Source organism: Stenella coeruleoalba (assembly GCF_951394435.1).
Source record: "Stenella coeruleoalba genome assembly, chromosome: 10".
Taxonomy (NCBI): Eukaryota; Metazoa; Chordata; class Mammalia; order Artiodactyla; family Delphinidae; genus Stenella; species Stenella coeruleoalba.
The window spans coordinates 26,618,418-26,638,785 of NC_137156.1; the positions used below are offsets into that span (position 1 = coordinate 26,618,418).

At 41.3% G+C, this 20,368-nt stretch overlaps 1 protein-coding gene across 2 annotated transcripts in view; it reads right to left on the reverse strand.

The window, feature by feature from the left end:
- EFHC1 (EF-hand domain containing 1) overlaps positions 1–20,368 on the reverse strand; it is a 64,908-nt gene that overhangs the window by 3,784 nt on the left and 40,756 nt on the right. For both annotated transcript variants that reach the window (XM_079934900.1, XM_079934901.1), the window contains 3 exons: positions 19,430–19,570; positions 15,786–15,999; positions 15,290–15,437 (listed from right to left, as the gene is read on the reverse strand). In XM_079934900.1, coding sequence (XP_079791026.1) covers positions 15,290–15,437; positions 15,786–15,999; positions 19,430–19,570 — 503 coding nt within the window. The remainder of the gene's footprint in view (positions 1–15,289; positions 15,438–15,785; positions 16,000–19,429; positions 19,571–20,368) is intronic.

The window sequence follows — 20,368 nt, forward strand, 5'->3', positions numbered from 1 at the left end:
GTATAGAAAGAATGTACCTCAATGTTATAAAGGCCACACATGACAAGCCCCCAGCTAACTTCATACCCAGTAGTGAACAAGACAATGATGCCCACTCTGTAAGATCAGGAACAAGACAAAGATACCTACTCTTGCCACTTCTATTCAACACAGACCTAGCCAGAGAAATTAGGCAAGAAAAAGAAATGAAAGGCATCCAAATAGGAAAGGAGGAAGTAAAACTTTGTTTCCAGATGACATGATCTTAATACCATATATTAGTCTTTAGAAAATGCTAAAGACTACCAAAAAACTATTAGAAGTAATCAACAAATTCAGTATACAAAACCAACATACAAAAATTAGTTGCTTTTGAACTTCCCTGGTGGCACAGTAGTTAAGAATCCACCTGCCAGTGCAGGGGATATAGGTTCGAGCCCTGGTCCAGGAGGATCCCACATGCCGCAGAGCAACAAAGCCTGTGCGCCACAACTACTGAGCCTGCACTCCAGAGCCCGTGAGCCACAACTACTGAGCCTGTGTGCCACAACTACTGGAGCCCACACACTTAGAGCCCGTGCTCTGCAACAAGAGAAGCCACTGCAATGAGAAACCCGTGCACCGCAACAGAGTAGCCCCCACTCGCTGCAACTAAAGCCCGTGCACAGCAACAAAGACCCAATGCAGCCCAAAATAAAATAAATAAAATTTATTTAAAAATTAGTTGCTTTTCTATATACTGACAATGAACTATCGAAAGAAAAATTAAGAAAACGATTTCACTTACAATAGCTTTTTAAACATTACTTAGTAATAAATTTAACCAAGAAGGTGAAAGGCCTATACATTGAAAACTGTAAGACATTGATCAAAGAAACCGAAGAAGGCAAATGGAAAGATATTTTGTATTCTTGAATTGGAAGAATTAACACTGTTAAAATGTTCATACTATGCAAAGCCATCTATAGATTCAATGCAATCCCCACCAAAATTCCAATGGCATTTTTCACAGAAATAGAAAAAAAATCCTAAAATTCATATGGAACTACGAAAAACAAAATAAAAACCCAAATAGCCAAAGCAATACTGAGAAAGAAGAACAAAGCTGGAGGCAACACACTTCCTGATTTCCAACTGTATTACAAAGCTATAGTAAGCAAATCAGTATGGAACTGCTATAAAAACAGACACATAGACCAAAGGAATAGAACAGAGAGCCCAGAAATAAGCCCACACATATATGGTCAACTAATCTTTAACAAGGGTGCCAAGAATACACAATGGAGAAAGGATAGACTTCAGTAAATGGTGCTGGGAAAACTGGATATCCACATGCAAAAGAATGAAACTGGGGGCGGAGTCAAGATGGCAGTGTGGGAAGACACAGAGTTCCTGTCTCCCCACAACTAGGGTGCCTGCTGGACGCTGGTGGGGGACCTTGATGCCCAAGGAGACAGGAAGAACCCCCAAGCGAACTGGTAGGACATCAGGGGACTGAGTGGGGAGGAGAAGTGGAGGCCAGACAGGACCAGAGCCCCTGAGGGGCGGCTGAGGAGGGGGGAGGGGTTCGCACACCTGGAGGCACCCTCAGGGGCTCAGATCGGTGGGGAGGGCACCCAGCATTTCCCCTGCCCAATGGGCCAGGGAAGTCTGCCCGACTCTCAGGGCAGGTCCTATGCCCTCAGAGGACCCCTGCAGGCCGAGGTGGCCCTGGGGGAGAACAGGAGAGGCAGGTGGGAGAGACCCTCCAGGACCAGTGGGTGTCTGCCCCACCCACTCGAGCCCAGGAAGCCTACTGGGCTCCCAGGTGGGGTCCCCTGTCCTCTGAGACTGGAGGCAGAAGGGACGCCTGGGCCCCCTCTGTTGAGCCTAAGCCCCACCCCCAACAGCCTCCAGGACCTTTTCCAGCCCTGTGGGTCCTAAGCATAGGCCCCGCCCACCACCCAAACCCCACTCCTGTTTAGGCCCTGCCCTCCACAGCCAAGGCCTTTTCCACCTTTTTTTAAAAAAAATTTTATCCTCCTCTTTTTTACTATTGTGGTTCTGTTTTATCTTCTGGTTGTTGTTTCATCTATATTTTTATTTTTATATTCTTTCTAACATATCTGTTAGTTTCCTAGTCTAATTATATTTTTTACTTTGTTATTGTTCTCCTTTCTTTTGTTGCCGCCCCGCACGGCTTGTGGGATCTTGGATCACGAGCCGGGGTTCAGGCCGAAGCTCCTGTGGTGGGAGCTCTGAGTCTGAACCACTGGACTAACAGAGAACCTCAGACCCCAGGGAATACTTATAGGAGGGAGGTCTTCCGGAGGTCCTCATCTTGGCACCAAGACCCAGCTCTACCCAACAGCCTACAAACTCCAGTGTTGGAAGCCGCAGGCCAAACAACCAGTAAGACAGGAACACAATCCCACACATTAAAAAAAAAAATGAGATGACAAAAAAATATGTCACAGATGAAGGAGCAAGGTAAAAACCTACAAGACCAAATAAATGAAGAGGAAATAGGCAATCTACCTGAAAAAGAATTCAGAGTAATGATAGTAAACGTGATCCAGAATCTCAGAAATATAATGGAGGAACGGATTGAGAAAATACAAGAAATGTTTAACAAAGATCTAGAAGAACTAAAGAAGAAACAGAGATGAACAACACAATAACTGAAATGAAAAATACACTAGAAGGAATCAATAACAATAACTGAGGCAGAAGAACGAATAAGTGAGCTGGAAGACAAAATGGTGGAAATAACTGCTGAGGAGCAGAATAAACAAAAAAGAATGAAAAGAATTGAAGACAATGTCAGAGACCTCTGGGACAACACTAAACGCACCAACATTCAAATTACAGGGGTCCCAGAAGAGGAGGAGAAAAAGAAAAAGGGGTCCCAGAAGAGGAGGAGAAAAGGAAACAACTGCTGAGGAGCAGAATAAACAAAAAAGAATGAAAAGAATTGAAGACAATGTCAGAGACCTCTGGGACAACACTAAACGCACCAACATTCAAATTATAGGGGTCCCAGAAGAGGAGGAGAAAAAGAGGAGGAGAAAAATCTGTGAGAAAATATTTGAAGAGATTATAGTTGAAAACTTCCCTAACATGGGAAAGGAAATAGTCACCCAAATCCAGGAAGCACAGAGAGTCCCATGCAGGATAAACTCTAGGAGAAGCACACCAAGACACATATTAATCAAACTAACCAAAATTAATTTCAAAGAAAAAACATTAAAAGCAGCAAGGGAAAAACAAAAAATAACATACAAAGGAATCCCCATAAGGTTATCAGCTGATTTTTCAGCAGAAACTCTGCAGGCCAGAAGGGAGTGGCAGGATATACTTAAAGTGATGAAAGAGAAAAACCTACAACCAAGATTACTCTACCCAGCAAGGATCTCATTCAGATTCGATGGAAAAATCAAAAGTTTTTCAGACAAGCAAAAGCTAAGAGAATTCAGCACTACCAAATCAGCTTTACAACAAATGCTAAAGAAACTTCTCTAGGCAGGAAACACAAGAGAAGAAAAAGACCCACAAAAACAAACCAAAAACAGTTGAGAAAACGGTAACAGGAACATACATATTGATAATAACCCTGAATGTAAATGGATTAAATGCCCCAACCAAAAGACACAGACTGGCTGAATGGATACAAAAACAGGCCCATATATATGCTGTCTACAAGAGACCCACTTCAGACCTAGGGACACATACAGACTGAAAGTGAAGGGATGGAAAAAGATACTCCATGCAAATGGAAATCAAAAGAAAGCTGGAGTAGCAATACTCGTATCAGATAAAATAGACTTTAAAATAAAGACTGTTACAAAAGATAAGGAAGGACAGTACATAATGATCAAGGGATCAATCCAAGTAGAAGATATAGCAATTGTAAATATTTATACACCCAACATAGGAACACCCCAATACCTAAGGCAAATGCTAACAACCATGAAAGGGGAAATCGACAGTAACACAATAATAGTAGGGGACTTTAACACCCCACTCACACCAAAGGACAGATCAAACAGAAAATAAATAAGGAAACACAACCTTTAAATGACACAACAGACCAGATAGGTTTAATTGATATTTATAAGAACATTCTGCCTGAAAGTAGCAGAATACACTTTCTTTTCAAGTGCACACGGAAGATTCTCCAGGATAGATCACATCTTGGGTCACAAATCAAGCCTCAGAAAATTTAAGAAAACTGAAATCATATCAAGCATCTTTTCTGACCACAACGCTATGAGACTGGGAATCAATTACAGGAAAAAAACTGTAAAAACACAAATACATGGAAGCTAAACAGTGCGCTACTAAATAACCAAGAGATCACTGAAGAAATCAAAGAAGAAATAAAAAAATACACAGAAACAAATGACAATGAAAACACGACAACCCAAAACCTATGGGACACAGCAAAAGCAGTTCTAAGAGGGAAGTTTATAGCAATTCAATCTCACCTCAAGAAACAAGAAAAATCTCAAATAAACAATCTAACCTTACACCTGAAGCAACTACAGAAAGAAGAACAAAGAAAACCCAAAGTCAGTAGAAGGAAAGAAATAATAAAGATCAGAGCAGAAATAAAAGAAATAGAAACAAAGAAAACAATAGCAAAGATCAATAAAACAAAAAGCTGGTTCTTTGAGAAGATAAAATTGATAAACCCTTAGCCAGACTCATCAAGAAAAAGAGAGGACACAAATCAATAAAATTAGAAATGAAAAAGGAGAAATCACAACTGACACTGCAGAAATACAAAGGATTATAAGAGACTACTACAAACAACTATATGCCAATAAAATGGACAACCACGAAGAAATGGACAAATTCTTGGAAAGGTACAATTTTCCAAAACTGAACCAGGAAGAATTAGAAAGTATAAACAGACCTATCACAAGTAATTAAATTGAAACTGTAACTAAAAATCATCCAACAAACAAAAGTCCAGGACCAGATGGCTTCACAGGCGAATTCTATCAAACATTTAGAGAAGAGCTAACACTGATCCTTCTCAAACTCTTCCAAAAACTTGCAGAGGGAGGAACACTCCCAAATTCATTCTACAAAGCCACCATCACCCTGATACCAAAACCAGAAAAAGATATCACAAAAAAAGAATATTACAGACCAGTATCACTGATGAAGACAGATGTAAAAATCCTGAACAAAATACTAGCTAACAGAATCCAACAACATATTAAAAGGATCATACACCATGATCAAGTGGGATTTATCCCAGGGATGCAAGGATTCTTCAGTATACTTAAGTCAATCAATGTGATATGCCATATTAACAAATTAAGGAATAAAAACCATATGATCATCTCAATAGATGCAGAAAAAGCTTTTGACAAAATTCAACACCCATTTATGATAAAAACTCTCCAGAAAGTGGGCATAGCTGGAACCTACCTCAACATAATAAAGGCCATATATGACAAACCCACAGCAAACATCATACTCAATGATGAAAAACTGAAAGCATTTCCGCTAAGATCAGGAACAAGACAAGGATGTCCACTCTCGCCACTATTATTCAACATAGTTCTGGAAGCCCCAGCCATGGCAATCAGAGGAGAAAAAGAAATAAAAGGAATACAAATTGGAAAAGAAGAAGTAAAATTGTCACTGTTTGCAGATGACATGATACATAGAAAATCCTATACCACCAGAAAACTACTAGAACTAATCAATGAATTTGGTAAGGTTGCAGGATACAAAATTAATGCACAGAAATCTCTGGCATTCCTATACACTAACAATGAAAAATCAGAAAGAGAAATTGAGGAGACAATCCCGTTTACCACTGCAACAAAAAGAACAAAATACCTAGGAATAAACCTACATAAAGAGGTGAAAGACTTGTACTCAGAAAACTATAAAACACTAATGAAAGAAATCAAAGATGACAGAAACAGATGGAGAAATATACTATGTTCTTGGATTGGAAGAATCAATATTGCGAATATGACTATACTACCCAAAGCAATCTACAGATTCTATGCAGTCCCTATCAAACTAACGACGACATTCTTCACAGAATTAGAACAAAAAATTTTACTATTTGTATGGAGACACAAAAGATCCCGAATAGCCAAAGCAATCTTGAGAAAGAAAAATGGAGCTGGAGGAATCAGGCTCCCCGACTTCTGACTATCCTACAAAGCTACAGTAATCAAGACAGTATGGTACTGGCACAAAAACAGAAATATAGATCAATGGTACAGGACAGAAAGCCCGGAGACAGACCCACGTACATACGGTCACCTAATTTACGACAAAGGAGGTAAGAACGTACAATGGAGAAAAGACAGCCTCTTCAATAAGTGGTGCTGGGAAAACTGGACAGCTACATGTAAAAGAATGAAATTAGAACACTCCCCAACACCATACACAAAAATAAACTCAAAATGGATTAAAGACCTAAATGTACGATCAGACACTATAAAACTTAGAGGAAACATAGGAAAAACACTCTGACATAAACCACAGCAAGATCTTTTTTGACCCACCTCCTAGAGTAATGAAAATAAAAACAAAAATAAACAAATGGGACCTAATGAAACTTAAAAGCTTTTGCATAGCAAAGGAAAACATAAACAAGACAAAAAGACAACCCTCAAAATGGGAGAAAATATTTGCAAATGAAACAATGGACAAAGGATTAATCTCTAAAATATACAAACAGCTCATGGAGCTCAATATCAAAAAAACCAAATAATCCAATTAAAAAATGGGTGGAAGACCTAAATAGACATTTCACCAAAGAAGATATACAGATGGCCAAGAGGCACATGAAAAGATGCTCAACATCACTAATTATTAGAGAAACTACAGTGAGGTATCACCTCACACTGGTCAGAATGGCCATTATCAAAAAATCTAGAACAATAAATGCCAGAGGGGATGTGGTGAAAAGGGAACCCTCCTGCACTGTTGGTGGGAATGTAAATTGATACAACCACTATGGAGAACAGTAAAGAGGTTTCTTAAAAAACTAAAGTAGAACTACCATATGACCCAGCAATCCCACTACTGGGCATATGCCCTGAGAAAACCATAATTCAAAAAGAGACGTACGGGGCTTCCCTGGTGGCGCAGTGGTTGAGAGTTTGCCTGCCGATGCAGGGGACACAGGTTCGTGCCCCGGTCCAGGAAGATCCCACATGCCGCGGAGCGGCTGGGCCGTGAGCCATGGCCGCTGAGCCTGTGCGTCTGGAGCCTGTGCTCCGCAACGGGAGAGGCCACAACAGGGAGAGGCCCGCATACCGCAAAAAAAAAAAAAAAAAGAGAGACGTATGTACCACAACATTCATTGAAGCACTGTTTACAATAGCCAGGATATGGAAGCAACCTAAATGTCCATCGACAGATGAATGGATAAAGAAGATGTGGCACATATATACAATGGAATATTACTCAGCCATAAAAAGAAACGAAACTGAGTTATCTGTAGTGAGGTGGATGGACCTAGAGTCTGTCATACAGAGTGAAGTAAGTCAGAAAGAGAAAAACAAATACTGTATACTAACGCATACATATGCAATCTAAAAAAAAGTGGTACTGATGAACCTAGTGGCAGGGCAGGAATAAAGACGCAGACATAGAGAATGGACTTGAGGACATGGCGGGGGGCAGGGACAGAGGGGGAAGCTGGGGCAAAGTGAGAGTAACATCAACATGTAACAGTTAGCTAGTGGGAAGCAGCAGCATAGCACAGGGAGATCAGCTTGGTGCTTTGTGACGACCTAGAGGGGTGGGATAGAGGCTCAAGAGGGAGGGGATATGGGGACATATGTATGCATATGGCTGATTAACTTTGTTGTACAACAGAAACTAACACTGTATTGTGAAGCAATTATACTCCAATAAAGATCTATTTAAAAAAAAAAAAGAAACTGCATCCCTATTTTATACAATTCAAAAAAATTAACTCAAAATGCATTGAAGACCTAAACGTAAGACCCGAAACTGTAAAACTCCTAGAAGAAAACATAGGAAAAAAGGTCCTTGACACTATTCTTGGCAAGGATTTTTTGGATATGACACCAAAAGCACAGGCAACAAAAAACAGAAATAAACAAGTAGGACTACATCAAACTAAAAAGCTTCTGCATGGAAAAGGAAATAATCGACAAAACAAAATAATCAACAGAGTGGGAGAAAATATTTGCAAACTGTCTTCGTCCATTCGGGCTGCTATAACAAAAAACTAGAGACTGGGTCGCTTATAAACAACAGAAATGTATTTATCACAGTTCTGGAGGCCAGAAGTCCAAGATCATGGCGCCACAGATTCCATGTGGTAGTGAGGGCTCTCTTCCTGATTCATGGCCAGTGCTTTCTCATTGTGCCCTTGAAAGGTGGAAGGGGGCTAGTCAGCTTCTGAGGCCTTCTTTATAAAGCCATTAATTACCTCCCAAAGGCTCCACCTCTTAATAGCATCACATCAGGACATCAAAATGAATTCTGGGAGGACACAAACATTCAAACCATAGCACAAACCATATATCTGATAAGGCCTTAAGATCTGAAATATATAAGGAATTCACATGTATCAACAGCAAAAAACCCAAACAATTCGATTAAAAAATGGGCAGAACTAACGGGACATTTTTCCGAAGAGGACATACAAATGGACAATAGGTACAAGAAAAGATGCTCAGCATCGCTAACCATCAGGGAAATGGAAATCAAAACCACAGTCACACCTCTTAGGATAGCAATTCCCAACAGTGGTGGGAATTGGTGCAGCCACTATGGAAAACAGTAAAGAGGTTCCTCAAACAATTAAAAATAGAGCTACCATATGCTCCAACAATCCCACTTCTGGGTGTGTGTGTATATATATATATATATATATATATATATGAAGGAAACAAAATTAGTATCCCAAAGAGACATCTGCACTCTCATGTTCTTTGTAGCATGATTCACAATAGCCAAGATATGGAAACAACCAAACTGTCCCTTGAGAGATGGACTGATTTAAAAAAGAAGTCCTGCCACTTGCAACAACATAAATGAACCTGAAGGACATTATGACTAGTGAGTTTAGACATATTAAAAAATGCTGAACTCATAAAAACAGAGAGTGGAAGGGTGGTTGCCAGGGGCTGGAGAGTAGGGGGAAAAAGGAGATGTTGGTCAAAGGGTACACTCAGTTACAAGGTGAATAAGTTCTGGGAACCTAAGGCACAGCATTGTGACCATATAGTACTGTATACCTGAAATTTGCTAAGAGAGTAGATTTTAAGCATTCCCGCCACTCACCCACAAGAATAAATGGTAACTATGTGAGATGGTGGATGTGTTAACTGACTTGACTGTGATAATCACGTCACAATGTATATGTATATCAAATCATCACATTGTACGCTTTAAATATATACGGTTTTGTCAATTATACCTCAATAAAATTGGCAGAGGAGAAGTAGTATGATGAATTTGGAGCCAAGTTCCGGGATGACTGGTCTGGTCACTGTGTGCAATGGATTAAGGAAGAGCGTGGAGGTGGGCAGATGAGTCAGGAGGTGCTGTGGGTGCCTCAGCAAACACTGGTGGGTACCTGCCCAATATTCACCCTCTCCTTTTTCCTAACAGAGCCCTCACTTTGTCTGGAGCAGCAATCAGGAGCGGCCGAGTGATACAGCCCAGACAATGAGATGTAAGGAGAAGTTGCTAGGTGGTGCTTCTGGATAAGCCCTTTAAAAAGAGGAAAGACATGGCAAGATTGGCTTTTCAGTCTCTTACCCCTTTGTCCTTCCCCTCTTCCTGCCTGGAATATAGATGCAGTGCTGGAAATGGAACATTCACTTGTAACCACAGAGAGAAAAGCATGAGGACAAAAGCTACTTGCTCAGAATATCTGAGGAGAGAGAGAAGTCAGGTCTCTGTTGGGCTGGGAAAGCTCTGGACCACTGACCTCCAGACATTGTGTTCCATAAGAAAACATAAAACTCCACTGGGTTAAGCTAACATAAATTTGTTTCTGTTGTTACTGCTGCTGTTGTTAAGTTCAGATAAATGCAATTCCAAACTGACTGAGTGCTTTAAATTAGGAAATGGTGGTGAGAATGAAAAGAAGTCAGAGGCAAGAGATATTGTAGAATAAAATAAAAGAACTTAGCAGCATATTGAATATGGTGCAGAATAGAAGAGGAGGTTTCAAATCAAGGTAAATGGAGCCTTGCGGTGACCAAGAGAAAGAGGGGAGCTGACATTCACTGCTTGCCTCCTGTGTGCCAGACGCCAGGCTGGTGCTTTACACACATTATCACAACTCACTGTCATCGCCACTTGATGAGACAGATGAACAGAAAGAAGGAAGAAGGATGAAGGAACAGCAGGTGTGCCAGGAAGGTGAAGACAACAGTGGTCTCATTTTTAGCTGTACGAAGTGAGAGGTGCTGGTGGCTCAGATGCATGGAGACCCATCGAGCAGGCAGACAGGAGTCTGGGAGCAGAATCAGGAGAACGTCAGGATGGAGAGCGACTTATTCAGATACTCTACGATGTGATGAGATCGTCCAGAGTTTAGAGAAAGAGAACAGGAGGACCAAAACCAGAACCTTGAGAAACACCAACCTAGTAGACAGAAATAGGAAAAAGAACAAGCTTCCAGGGAAGTAGGAGGAGTATCAGAGACTCTGACTTTCTAGAACTCAAAAGAAAGGGTTTCAAAAAGGGGGTGGTAAAGAGTAATTTACATTATACGTAGATCAGAAAGGCTCAACACTAGACCAGGGGGTTGGCCCAGAGGCCAAAGCCAGCCGGCAGCCTGTTTTTCTAAATAAAGTTTAATCAAAATACAGCTACACCTACTCATTTACACATTGTCTATGGCTGCTTTCACCCCACGGGTGCACAGCTGAGTAGTTACAACAGAGATTCTGGTATGGCCTACAAACCTGAATTATTTACTACTTGTAGCAAAAAAGTCTGCCAACCTCTGCCCTAGACAGTGAGCTCCTATTCCCTCACCTGGCTGCCTAGATGTTTATTAAAGTCTGGCATATGGTGCAGGCGCCAGTATCACTGAATTAATGAATAAATGACAAGAGACCATTAGATTGGAAAACAATCAGTAACCTCAAGTAAACAACTTCTGAAGAGTGTCTGGATACGAGAGCAGTCAGAGAGGAGGCGGTGACAGACACAAAAGAATTAAATTTGGAGAAATGGGAGCTACTTAGCTGTGACAAGAAGGTAAAGAGATAAGTAAAGAAACACTCTAAGGTGAAGAGTAGGAAAACAGAAGCAGCTCACACTGGATCACTGGGTCTGTCTGAGACCATCTGCAAAGTGAATATGGAGGCGCTTGGGGCTTCAAGAAAATGGAAAAGAAAGTGAGAATATTTGGAAATGCCTATATGGGAAAAATTGCTGGAAGTGAAAAAGAGAGGATGAAAAGGATCGTCGAGCAGGGGAGGAGGGTCCTCCTGAAGCTGAAGAGCACAGACGGGCAAGTCAACCAAACAAGGACAAGATATGCGAACACACGGGTGTCCATGCTCTTCACACGGGGAGGGTTTGTGCAGAGGAGTGGGCTTATGAGCAATCTGTTATCTGTAAGTCTGAGTTCAGTGTACAGCAATGAAGACACAAGCCTGAAAAGAACTTCAGATGAAGTCAATACTCCAACCACTTGTGCACTGTTTTAATCTTCCAGCTCAGAGAAGGAAGATGGCTAACTGCAAATTTCATCATCCTGTAACTAACACTTGATATAAAAAGTTCTCAGGCCTGACAAGTACTCAGGATCCCTTTTCATTATTCTTAGCAATGATTACTCAAATACAGGATTTGTATTTCCTTAGAGCATGACCTTTGTATTCATATCACCTTCAAGCATCTTCTCTCATTCACCTCTCTGACCCATCACAAGAGAAGAGGGGTAAAGTGAGGATCAACACAAGGATAGCCATGGATTTCTTAACCCAGAACTTGAATTTCTCTTTATCTTATTCTAAGACACCAATACCTTCTCTTGACCCCACTTCGCCGGCCAGCTACTCCCCCATTTTTCTGTTCCCCTTTGCACCAACTTCCTCAAGAGGGGGCTATACTTCCAAGCTCGAATTCCTCTCCTCCCATTCTCTTAAGCCCACTCCCGCCCCTCCTATTCCAGTGGAAGTCTGCACTGAGGTCCCCAGTGTTCCCTACACATTGCTAAATCCCCATGTGACACAATGAATCACTGTCTTCCTTGATTTGCAGGCAATTCTTGTTTTTGCAAGGCTCAGATATGCATGAATTTCACTTACCACCATCTGGTTAAATAACCCAGTCCCTCAACAACACAGTTCAAATTTCAGTTAGTAACTGTGAGTAACTGCCTCAAGTGCAAATTGTCAGATTTTCAGTCCACGAATCATTACACAAATAATAGATGTGAATCACAATCAGCGACAATGATATCACTTCTTTGAAAGTCTGTCAGTGACTGATCACTGGGCATCTGTTTTTCAAGTCACACACAGACAGCAAAGTGTGTAGCTTATGTTGCCTCCTTTTCTCTAAAGGATAAACTCAAGTGACATTTTACAAAAATGGATAACTGAAGAGAGAACTGGTCAACAAAGATGAGAGCGTGGCAAAGAAACCAAAAGAGGTAGAGCTAGAAGCAGAATTCAAGTCAAACACAACGGAGTTAGAGAAGAAATAGCTGACCGTGGGAATGCTGACACTGCTGTGGTTTAAGAGACTCTCGATGTGCAGGCAGAGGACCCTAGCAAAGGCTGGCTTATTGACATAAATGAGGGAAGTGGTCGTAACGAAAAGGATGAAGACACATGCCTTGGAGCAACTAAGCCCGTGCACCACAACTACTGAGCTTGCACTCTAGAGCCCTCGAGCCACAACCACTCTAGAGCCCTCGAGCCACAACTACTGCCCATGCACCTAGAGCCCATGCTTTGCAGCAAGAGAAGCCACTGCAATGAGAAGCCCGCACACCGCAACGAAGACCCAATGTAGCCAAAAAAAGAAAAAAAAGGATGAAGATATCCCAGATGCCAGCAAACAAAAAACTTCACATTAAAAGAACTCTGAGATATTTCACTCATTAAAGGAACTCTAGGATGTATTTCGCAACATTGAAAGCAAAAATAATAAAATGTTGGAAGTCAATCCAAACTTGGAAAGGAATATGACAATTTGCCGAGGCACAGAAAAGACGTTCACTCTGTATCATAAGTTACATGACAAGAAGGCAAGCACTGTTCCAACTACTCTTAATATGCTTTTTATAAAGAAATAAAACACTTTTAATTCTCAATGTTGCCAATGTCTTAAATTACAGTGCACTAATAAAACTCAATTTTACTATTTTTCATTTCCCTATACATTTATAACCATCAGAGCTTTTCATGTTTTGACAAAAATTTTTTAAAGTTGCAGAACAGCAGTAAATTTTCCCATTGGTGCTGAGATTGTTCTCATGGTCACGTTTACAGTCCCTACTGTGCAAAAGGGGACAGCCTGGATTCAGGACACCACACCCACTTGGTTTTCTTCCTGCCTCACTAGTCGTCCTGCTCAGTTTCTCTTCCCAACTCAGTGCTGGAGAACCCCAGAGCGCAATCCTTGGAGCTATTCTCTCTTCTTTGTCTATAATGACTACCTGAGAGATTTCACCCAGTCTCATGGCTGAAAATATCATCTATATGCCCACAACTCCCACAGCCCCAGACCTCTCACCTGAGCTCCAGATTTATATATCCAACAGCCCGTTTGATCTCTCTACTTGAGTATCTAATAGGTATCTTAAACCTAGTACATTGGACTTCCCTGGTGGCGCAGTGGTTAAGAATCCGCCTGCCAATGCAGGGGACATGGGTTTGGAGCCCTGGTCAGGGAAGATCTCCAGACCCATGGAGCAAATAAGCTCGTGCGCCACAACTACTGAGCTTGTGCTCTAGAGCCTGCGAGCCACAACTACTGAGCCCGCGAGCCACAACTACTGAAGCCCGCGCACCTACAGTCCATGCTCTGCAACAAAAGAAACCACTGCAACGAGAAGCCTGCACACTGCAACGAAGAGTAGCATCCTCTCGCCGCGACTAGAGAAAGCCTGTGTGCAGCAATGAAAACCCAACGCAGCCAAAAAATAAATTAAATTAAATAAAAATTAAAAAACAAAACGAAAAAAAAAAAACCCTAATATATCCCAAACTGAAATCCCTCCTGCCTCCGTCCTGCCAGAAAAAACCCTCCCCTACCCACAGTAGACTTCTTCCCCATCTCAGTTGGTGGCAACTCCTTTCCAGCTGCTCAGGCCAAAAACCTTAGTCATCCTAACCTACTCTCTTATCTCTCCTATATCATCTGTCTGAATCCTTATTAGCTCTACCTTAAAATATACCCCAAATCAGACCACTTCTCCCCACCTTCACGGATACTACCCTGGTCCATGCACCGTCATCTCTTGCCTAGATCACTGCCACATTCTCCTAACTAATCTCCCTCTGAATCTATTCTTAACACAACAGCCCCTTCTTTTAAAACACATGTCAAATGGTGCCCCTCCTCTACTCGGAAGCCCCATGGTGGCTCTCGCTTTCACTCAGAGGAAAGCCACCACCTTTCCAGAGACCTAGCAGGTCCTACACAACCTGGGCCCTTGCTAACTTCCTACCTCCAGCTTCTGCTTCTCTTCCTCACTCCTCCACTGCCGCCACTCACCGGCCTACTTCTTGCCAGTGTTACCTGTGTGCTCCAGGTGTGCTAATACGTAGGGTCTTAGCACTCACTGCTCCCTCTTCCTGGAAAGCTCTCCCGCCACACGTCCACGCAGCTGACTCCTTTACCTTCACGTGTCTGCTCAGCGCCACCTTCTCAAGGTGTGACCACCTCCCCCAACCAACTGCAACCCACCCTCACCTTCCAGAACCCTTATCACCCTTGTTTTGCTCCACTTTCCCACAGCACTCATCACCCAACACACTGCATAACTAACTTACTGGTGCTGTTTATTAGCTATCTCCCGCTGCTTAGAGGGTCAACTCCATGAGGGCAGCAACTTCTGGTCTATTTTGTTTACTGATAAAAGCCTAAGGGCCTAGTGATAGTGTCTGATACATATAAGGCACTCAATAATTATTTGCTAAATATATGAAGTTGAAAAAGTTCTAAGTTACTAGTTATTATATTGGACCCAGGTAACCTAGGTTGTCTAAGACCTTCCATTGGTGAGGGAAATCTGAAAATCTAAAATGTGATCATCCATTCATTTCAAGAACTGCTTCCTGAATATCTCATTGTGCCAAAGCCAAAATGGACCTTAGGTGGTCAAACATACTTGTCCAATTCTGGTGCAGGGGCTTCTTGCTTTCGAACACGGCTCTGAATTGACAGGAGTGCTTCTGGTGAATACTGGGCAGCATTGCTCTCCATGTATTTCAGAACACAGTCGTCTGTATCAAGGATGACGAACCGGTGGCCAAACACTGGGGAAAGGGTAGAAATACACTTTGCCTGGTTATGTTCTTATCAGGCAACTGAGAGTAAAAATTCACAGATATGTACTTGTGACCTAGACTAATGAACTTTCAGTTGCTCTCTAAACTAATATGCACTAGTTCGCTCGGTGTTTAGGGAGCTCAGAGTTTCCATCTACAGCCAACAAATGCAACCAATTTACAGTTTAATTGATAAAGGAGATTTATACACTATACCACATGTACAGCTGGACTGCAGACTAACTGCTTCCTACAAGGGTTAACTGAATTAAATTCCCAATAAGAAGAACCCATTCACTTGGCCAGAAAGAGAGCCTAAACTGTGTTGAGACTTACCCTCAATCACAGCACCAATGAAGAAGTCACTGGGGCTATAATAGATGGGGTTTTCCACCGAGGAGCCTGGTTTGACAACTTTAGTTCTGCCAAGATACTTGCCCCCAATGATACCAGAATTGCGAACAGGAGGCTCAAAGATACTGATCATGTCAGTGGCTAGAAAATAAGAGAAGACAAATCGGCGGTCTTTGTCTTCTGGGATGGGGGATTCCTGGAAAGGTGAAGAAAAGAGGATATTACGAAGGTACGTGATTTACGCAGAAGCCTCAAACTGAAATATCTACGGGGACTAGGGTACAATATAAGCCTAACATATGAAGTATAATATAAATGAACAGTATGGGGTGGGGCTCCGGGGGCCGGGAAAGGACATACCTCATCTAAGGAAGGCTGCTGCCATGTGGGAATGAATATAGGCCCAATGTTGCTAGATCCAATTTTTCATGAGAAAACAGAAATCTGGATTACTATATAAAAACCCTGACTTTAAAATGTTGACTTCAACACTTTAAAAGCACCAGGCAGGCCAAAGAAAACATATAGGCTACATTCTGTCCACAGGCTGCCAGTCTGAAACCTCGTGGCTGACATTATGTTCAACTTCGAGGACACTAAAGTGATTATGCAAAGCTTATGCCTTTAAACAAATCCATTTTTATGCATAATTTAAAAAAGAAAATTTAAGAAGGGAGGAAGGAGTAATATGTCATAGAGTTGAAGTGATTCTGAGAAACTACGTTGTTAAGACTTTTCCTAAATCAAATCACCGAGAAACAAATTCCAGACTGAACAAGCCTAAATACAGACATGCTTATTCTTGACTAAAATCCTCTCACATCACAATTTCAGCACACACCTTCTCATTCAGACCATGGAATTATTTGTGTCATAATTTCTCATTTAGTTGAGAAAGTCATTGGATTTCCTCTTAGTAAAATAATTTCCTCATACCATTCCCTAACTGACAGTCTCCAAACTTTTTTTGTTGAACACCCTTATAATAAAAAAAATTTTTTTTTAACAAATAAAAATAAAATCACATCATTCCTCTCCTCTCAAACCTCCAGAGGATTCCCATCACACTTAGAATAAAATAAAGTTCTGAGCAGGACTACAGGCACGGGTGTACAAGGGGGTTGGGAGCAATAGCTCACCCTGGCAGGAAGGAGTATTTAAAAATTTTTTAAAAATTGTTTTTGCCATTTTATTTTGAAATAAGTTTATCAGACTTACAGAAAAGTTGCATAGTTGAGAATTCTCGTAAGCCCATCACCAAGCCTCACCTAACAGTAATATCTTACATAATCATAGCACAGTTATCAAACCCAGAAAATGATGGTATAATGCTTTAAATAAACTACTGTCCTTATTCAAATTTCACCTGTTTTCCACTTATGTTCTTTCTCTGTTTCAGGATCCTATACTGCATTAGTTGTTATTTCTCTTCAATCTCATCCAATTTGTGACAGTTCCTCAGTCTGCTCTTGTCTTTCATGACCCTGACATGAGTACTGGTCAATTATTTTGTTGACTGTCCCTCATGCATCTCACTTTTGCATCTTTGGCAAAAATACCACAGGGAAAAAAAAAAAAAAACCACGTCCACCTCTGTGCATACCAAGGAGTTCATGATAACAAAACATCTTTTTATTGGTTATGTTGAACTTGATCACTTGGTTAAGAAGATGCCTGGTGGGTTTCTCCCCTGTAAAGTTACCATCTTTCCCTTTGCAGTTAGTAAATATCTTGAGGGAGATACTTTGAAACCATGAAAATCTTGTTTCTCCTCAAAGGTTTTCCCACTAATTTTAGCATCCGTTGATGGACCTTGTCAGCAACAAGGACTGCTGAGGTGTGTGCTTAATGGTAATTTTCTATTGCACTCTTCTCTTCTCCATTTGTTCATTGAAATTCTACTGTATGATAATCTCCAGGTCCATCATGTTGCTGCAAATGGCATTATTTCATTCTTTTTTATGGCTGAGTAGTAGTCCATTGTATGTACGTATGTGTGCCTGTGTGTGTGTGTATATACATACATATATACATATATATGCCACAACTTCTTTATCCATTTATCTGTCAATGGACATTTAGGTTGCTTCCATGTCTTGCCTGTTGTAAATAGTGCTGCTATGAACATTGGGGTGCATGTACCTTTTCGAATTATATTTTTCATTAGGTTGAGCGCTAGTCCTGCCTCTGTCTAAGCAGTTAAGACCTGGGACACACCAATTAGTCTCTGATTCTTATGTTTTGAAACATAAAATGAGTATATTATATTGCCTGACTCACAGATAGTGTATGTGTAAATAAATTCATTTACCCATTCATCCAACAGTTATTGAGTGCCTACAAAGTCTAAAGAGACATGACCCCTGCTCTCAAGGAGTTCATAGTTACTATGTCATAATTCAACAAACCTCTTGAACTTTAACAGTAACTCAAAGAACTTAGCAACAATGCAAAACCTTCATTAATCAGAATTCTTAACGTATGGAGTGTTCTAGTTGACCTAGAATTTGCTAGAACTCCCTTGTTTCAAAGCTTTTTCAATATTTAAAAAATACATTAGTCAACTATGTTCTCATTTAATTTTTATTTTTTCAAATACATTTCTATTCCCAGAGTAACTTATTTCAATTTCTATTTTTGTCTATATTTCTAAATAAAATGGTTATATTTCTATTTCTGCTTTTTTTTCTATTTTTAAAGACATTATCCTTTGAATTCTTATCAGTAACTTGCTTCAGGTAATTCAGCCAGTGAGTGGAACACTCAGGATTTGAATTTATGTCTGTTTCCAAACCTCTTAGCCACTAGCCATATGACCTCTCAAAGTTCACATCTATTAAATTAGTATGATTCCATTTGTTACATTTAGTGAATATAAAATACATCAAGCTAGATATCACCAATGATAAAAATTAGTAAGACATGGTCCCTACCCTCAAGAAAATCACAGTTCACTGGAAAGGCACAAAAATAGATAATTTGAATGTAAGTCAAGCTTTCATAATTGCTTAATAAAAAAGGCCAAAATGCCTGTCAAAATTTGAGGGATAGAGAGATTAATGATTTAAGAAAGACTGTGAGGGCAGATAGGACTTGAGCTAGGTCTTGGTTCAGGGGCACCATACTTAATACTATCCAACCTGCCTGAAGGTTGGAACCAATGGTTGTTTAAATAAACACATAACTCTGACAGCTGTTACTCTAGAGCTTACAGACAAAACGGACAACTATGCACAGTACTGAGACAGAACAGAATCTTAGGATACAAAAATTGTCCTTGGGGCTTCCCTGGTGGTGCAGTGGTTGGGAGTCTGCCTGCCGGTGAGGGGGACGCGGGTTCGGGCCCTGTTCCGGGAGGATTCCGCATGCTGCGGAGCGGCTGGACCCATGCGCCGCAGGTACTGAGCCTGCGCTCCGGAGCTGGCGAGCCACAACTACTGAGCCCGTGTGCCACAACTGCTGAAGCCCATGCACCTAGAACCTGTGCTCCACAGCAGAGGCCTGTGCACCACAACGAAGAGTGGCCCCTGGTCACAACTAGAGAGGGCCCCCGTGCAGCGGCGAAGACCCAGTGCAGCCAAAAATAAAGTAAATTAAATAAATTAAAAAACAAAAATTGTCCTCACCAGTGCAGCCAAATAACGAAGCACCTTGTTCTCATTCATCAGCATTTTAATAACATCTTTTTTTGGAGGTTTTGGAATGAGCGCAAAGCAATTCTGAGCAGAGTCTTCAACTAATCCATAACCGTTATAGGGAGGTAATTCCTGAAGAAACACAGAAAGCAAGAAATAAAGCAGATGCTCCGTGTTCTAAAAATTAAAGGTAACTGTAAGTTTCTTTTTAAAATCTAGAAAACATTTATTTAAAAGCAATTTCTACATATACAAATGTAATCAGAAAAAAATAACATATCACATACTCCATTCCTCTTTATAGATTTTACACCATGATCACTGCTCATAAAAGTGACTGATGATGCTACAAAGTAACCCTCAGGGCTGGATTTAATCTATCACTGATGTCCACTGACCCCTTACTGCCAAAGCAGAGCCTGACCCTGCTCCCAGCCCCAATCCTGGCCCCTGTGGCCCTCCAGCACGGTGAAGTCCATGGGTCTGTCTGTGACTTCTTTGTCTGGGGTGTGGGTCTCAGCCTGGCAGATCTGGAAACTGTTTTCTCAATTCACCCAAAGTGGGCACGTGTGTGTGTCTGAGGTAGGGGTAAGGTGGGGGTGTCAGGACTTGGTTCATGCTACTTACTTCCGAGTTACCTCCGTATTTCTAATATTTTAATTTCTTTTTAAAAAAATTTTAATTTTATTTATTGATTTTTGGCTGCGTTGGGTCTTCGTTGCTGCGCGCGGGCTTTCTCTAGTTGCAGTGAGCGGGGGCTACTCTTCGTTGCGGTGCACAGGCTTCTCATTGCAGTGGCTTCTCTTTATTGCGGAGCACGGGCTCTGGGCATGTGGGCTTCAGTAGTTGTGGCTTGGGCTCAGTAGTTGTGGCGCACGGGCTTAGTTGCTCTGAGGCATGTGGGATCTTCCCGGACCAGAGCTCGAACAT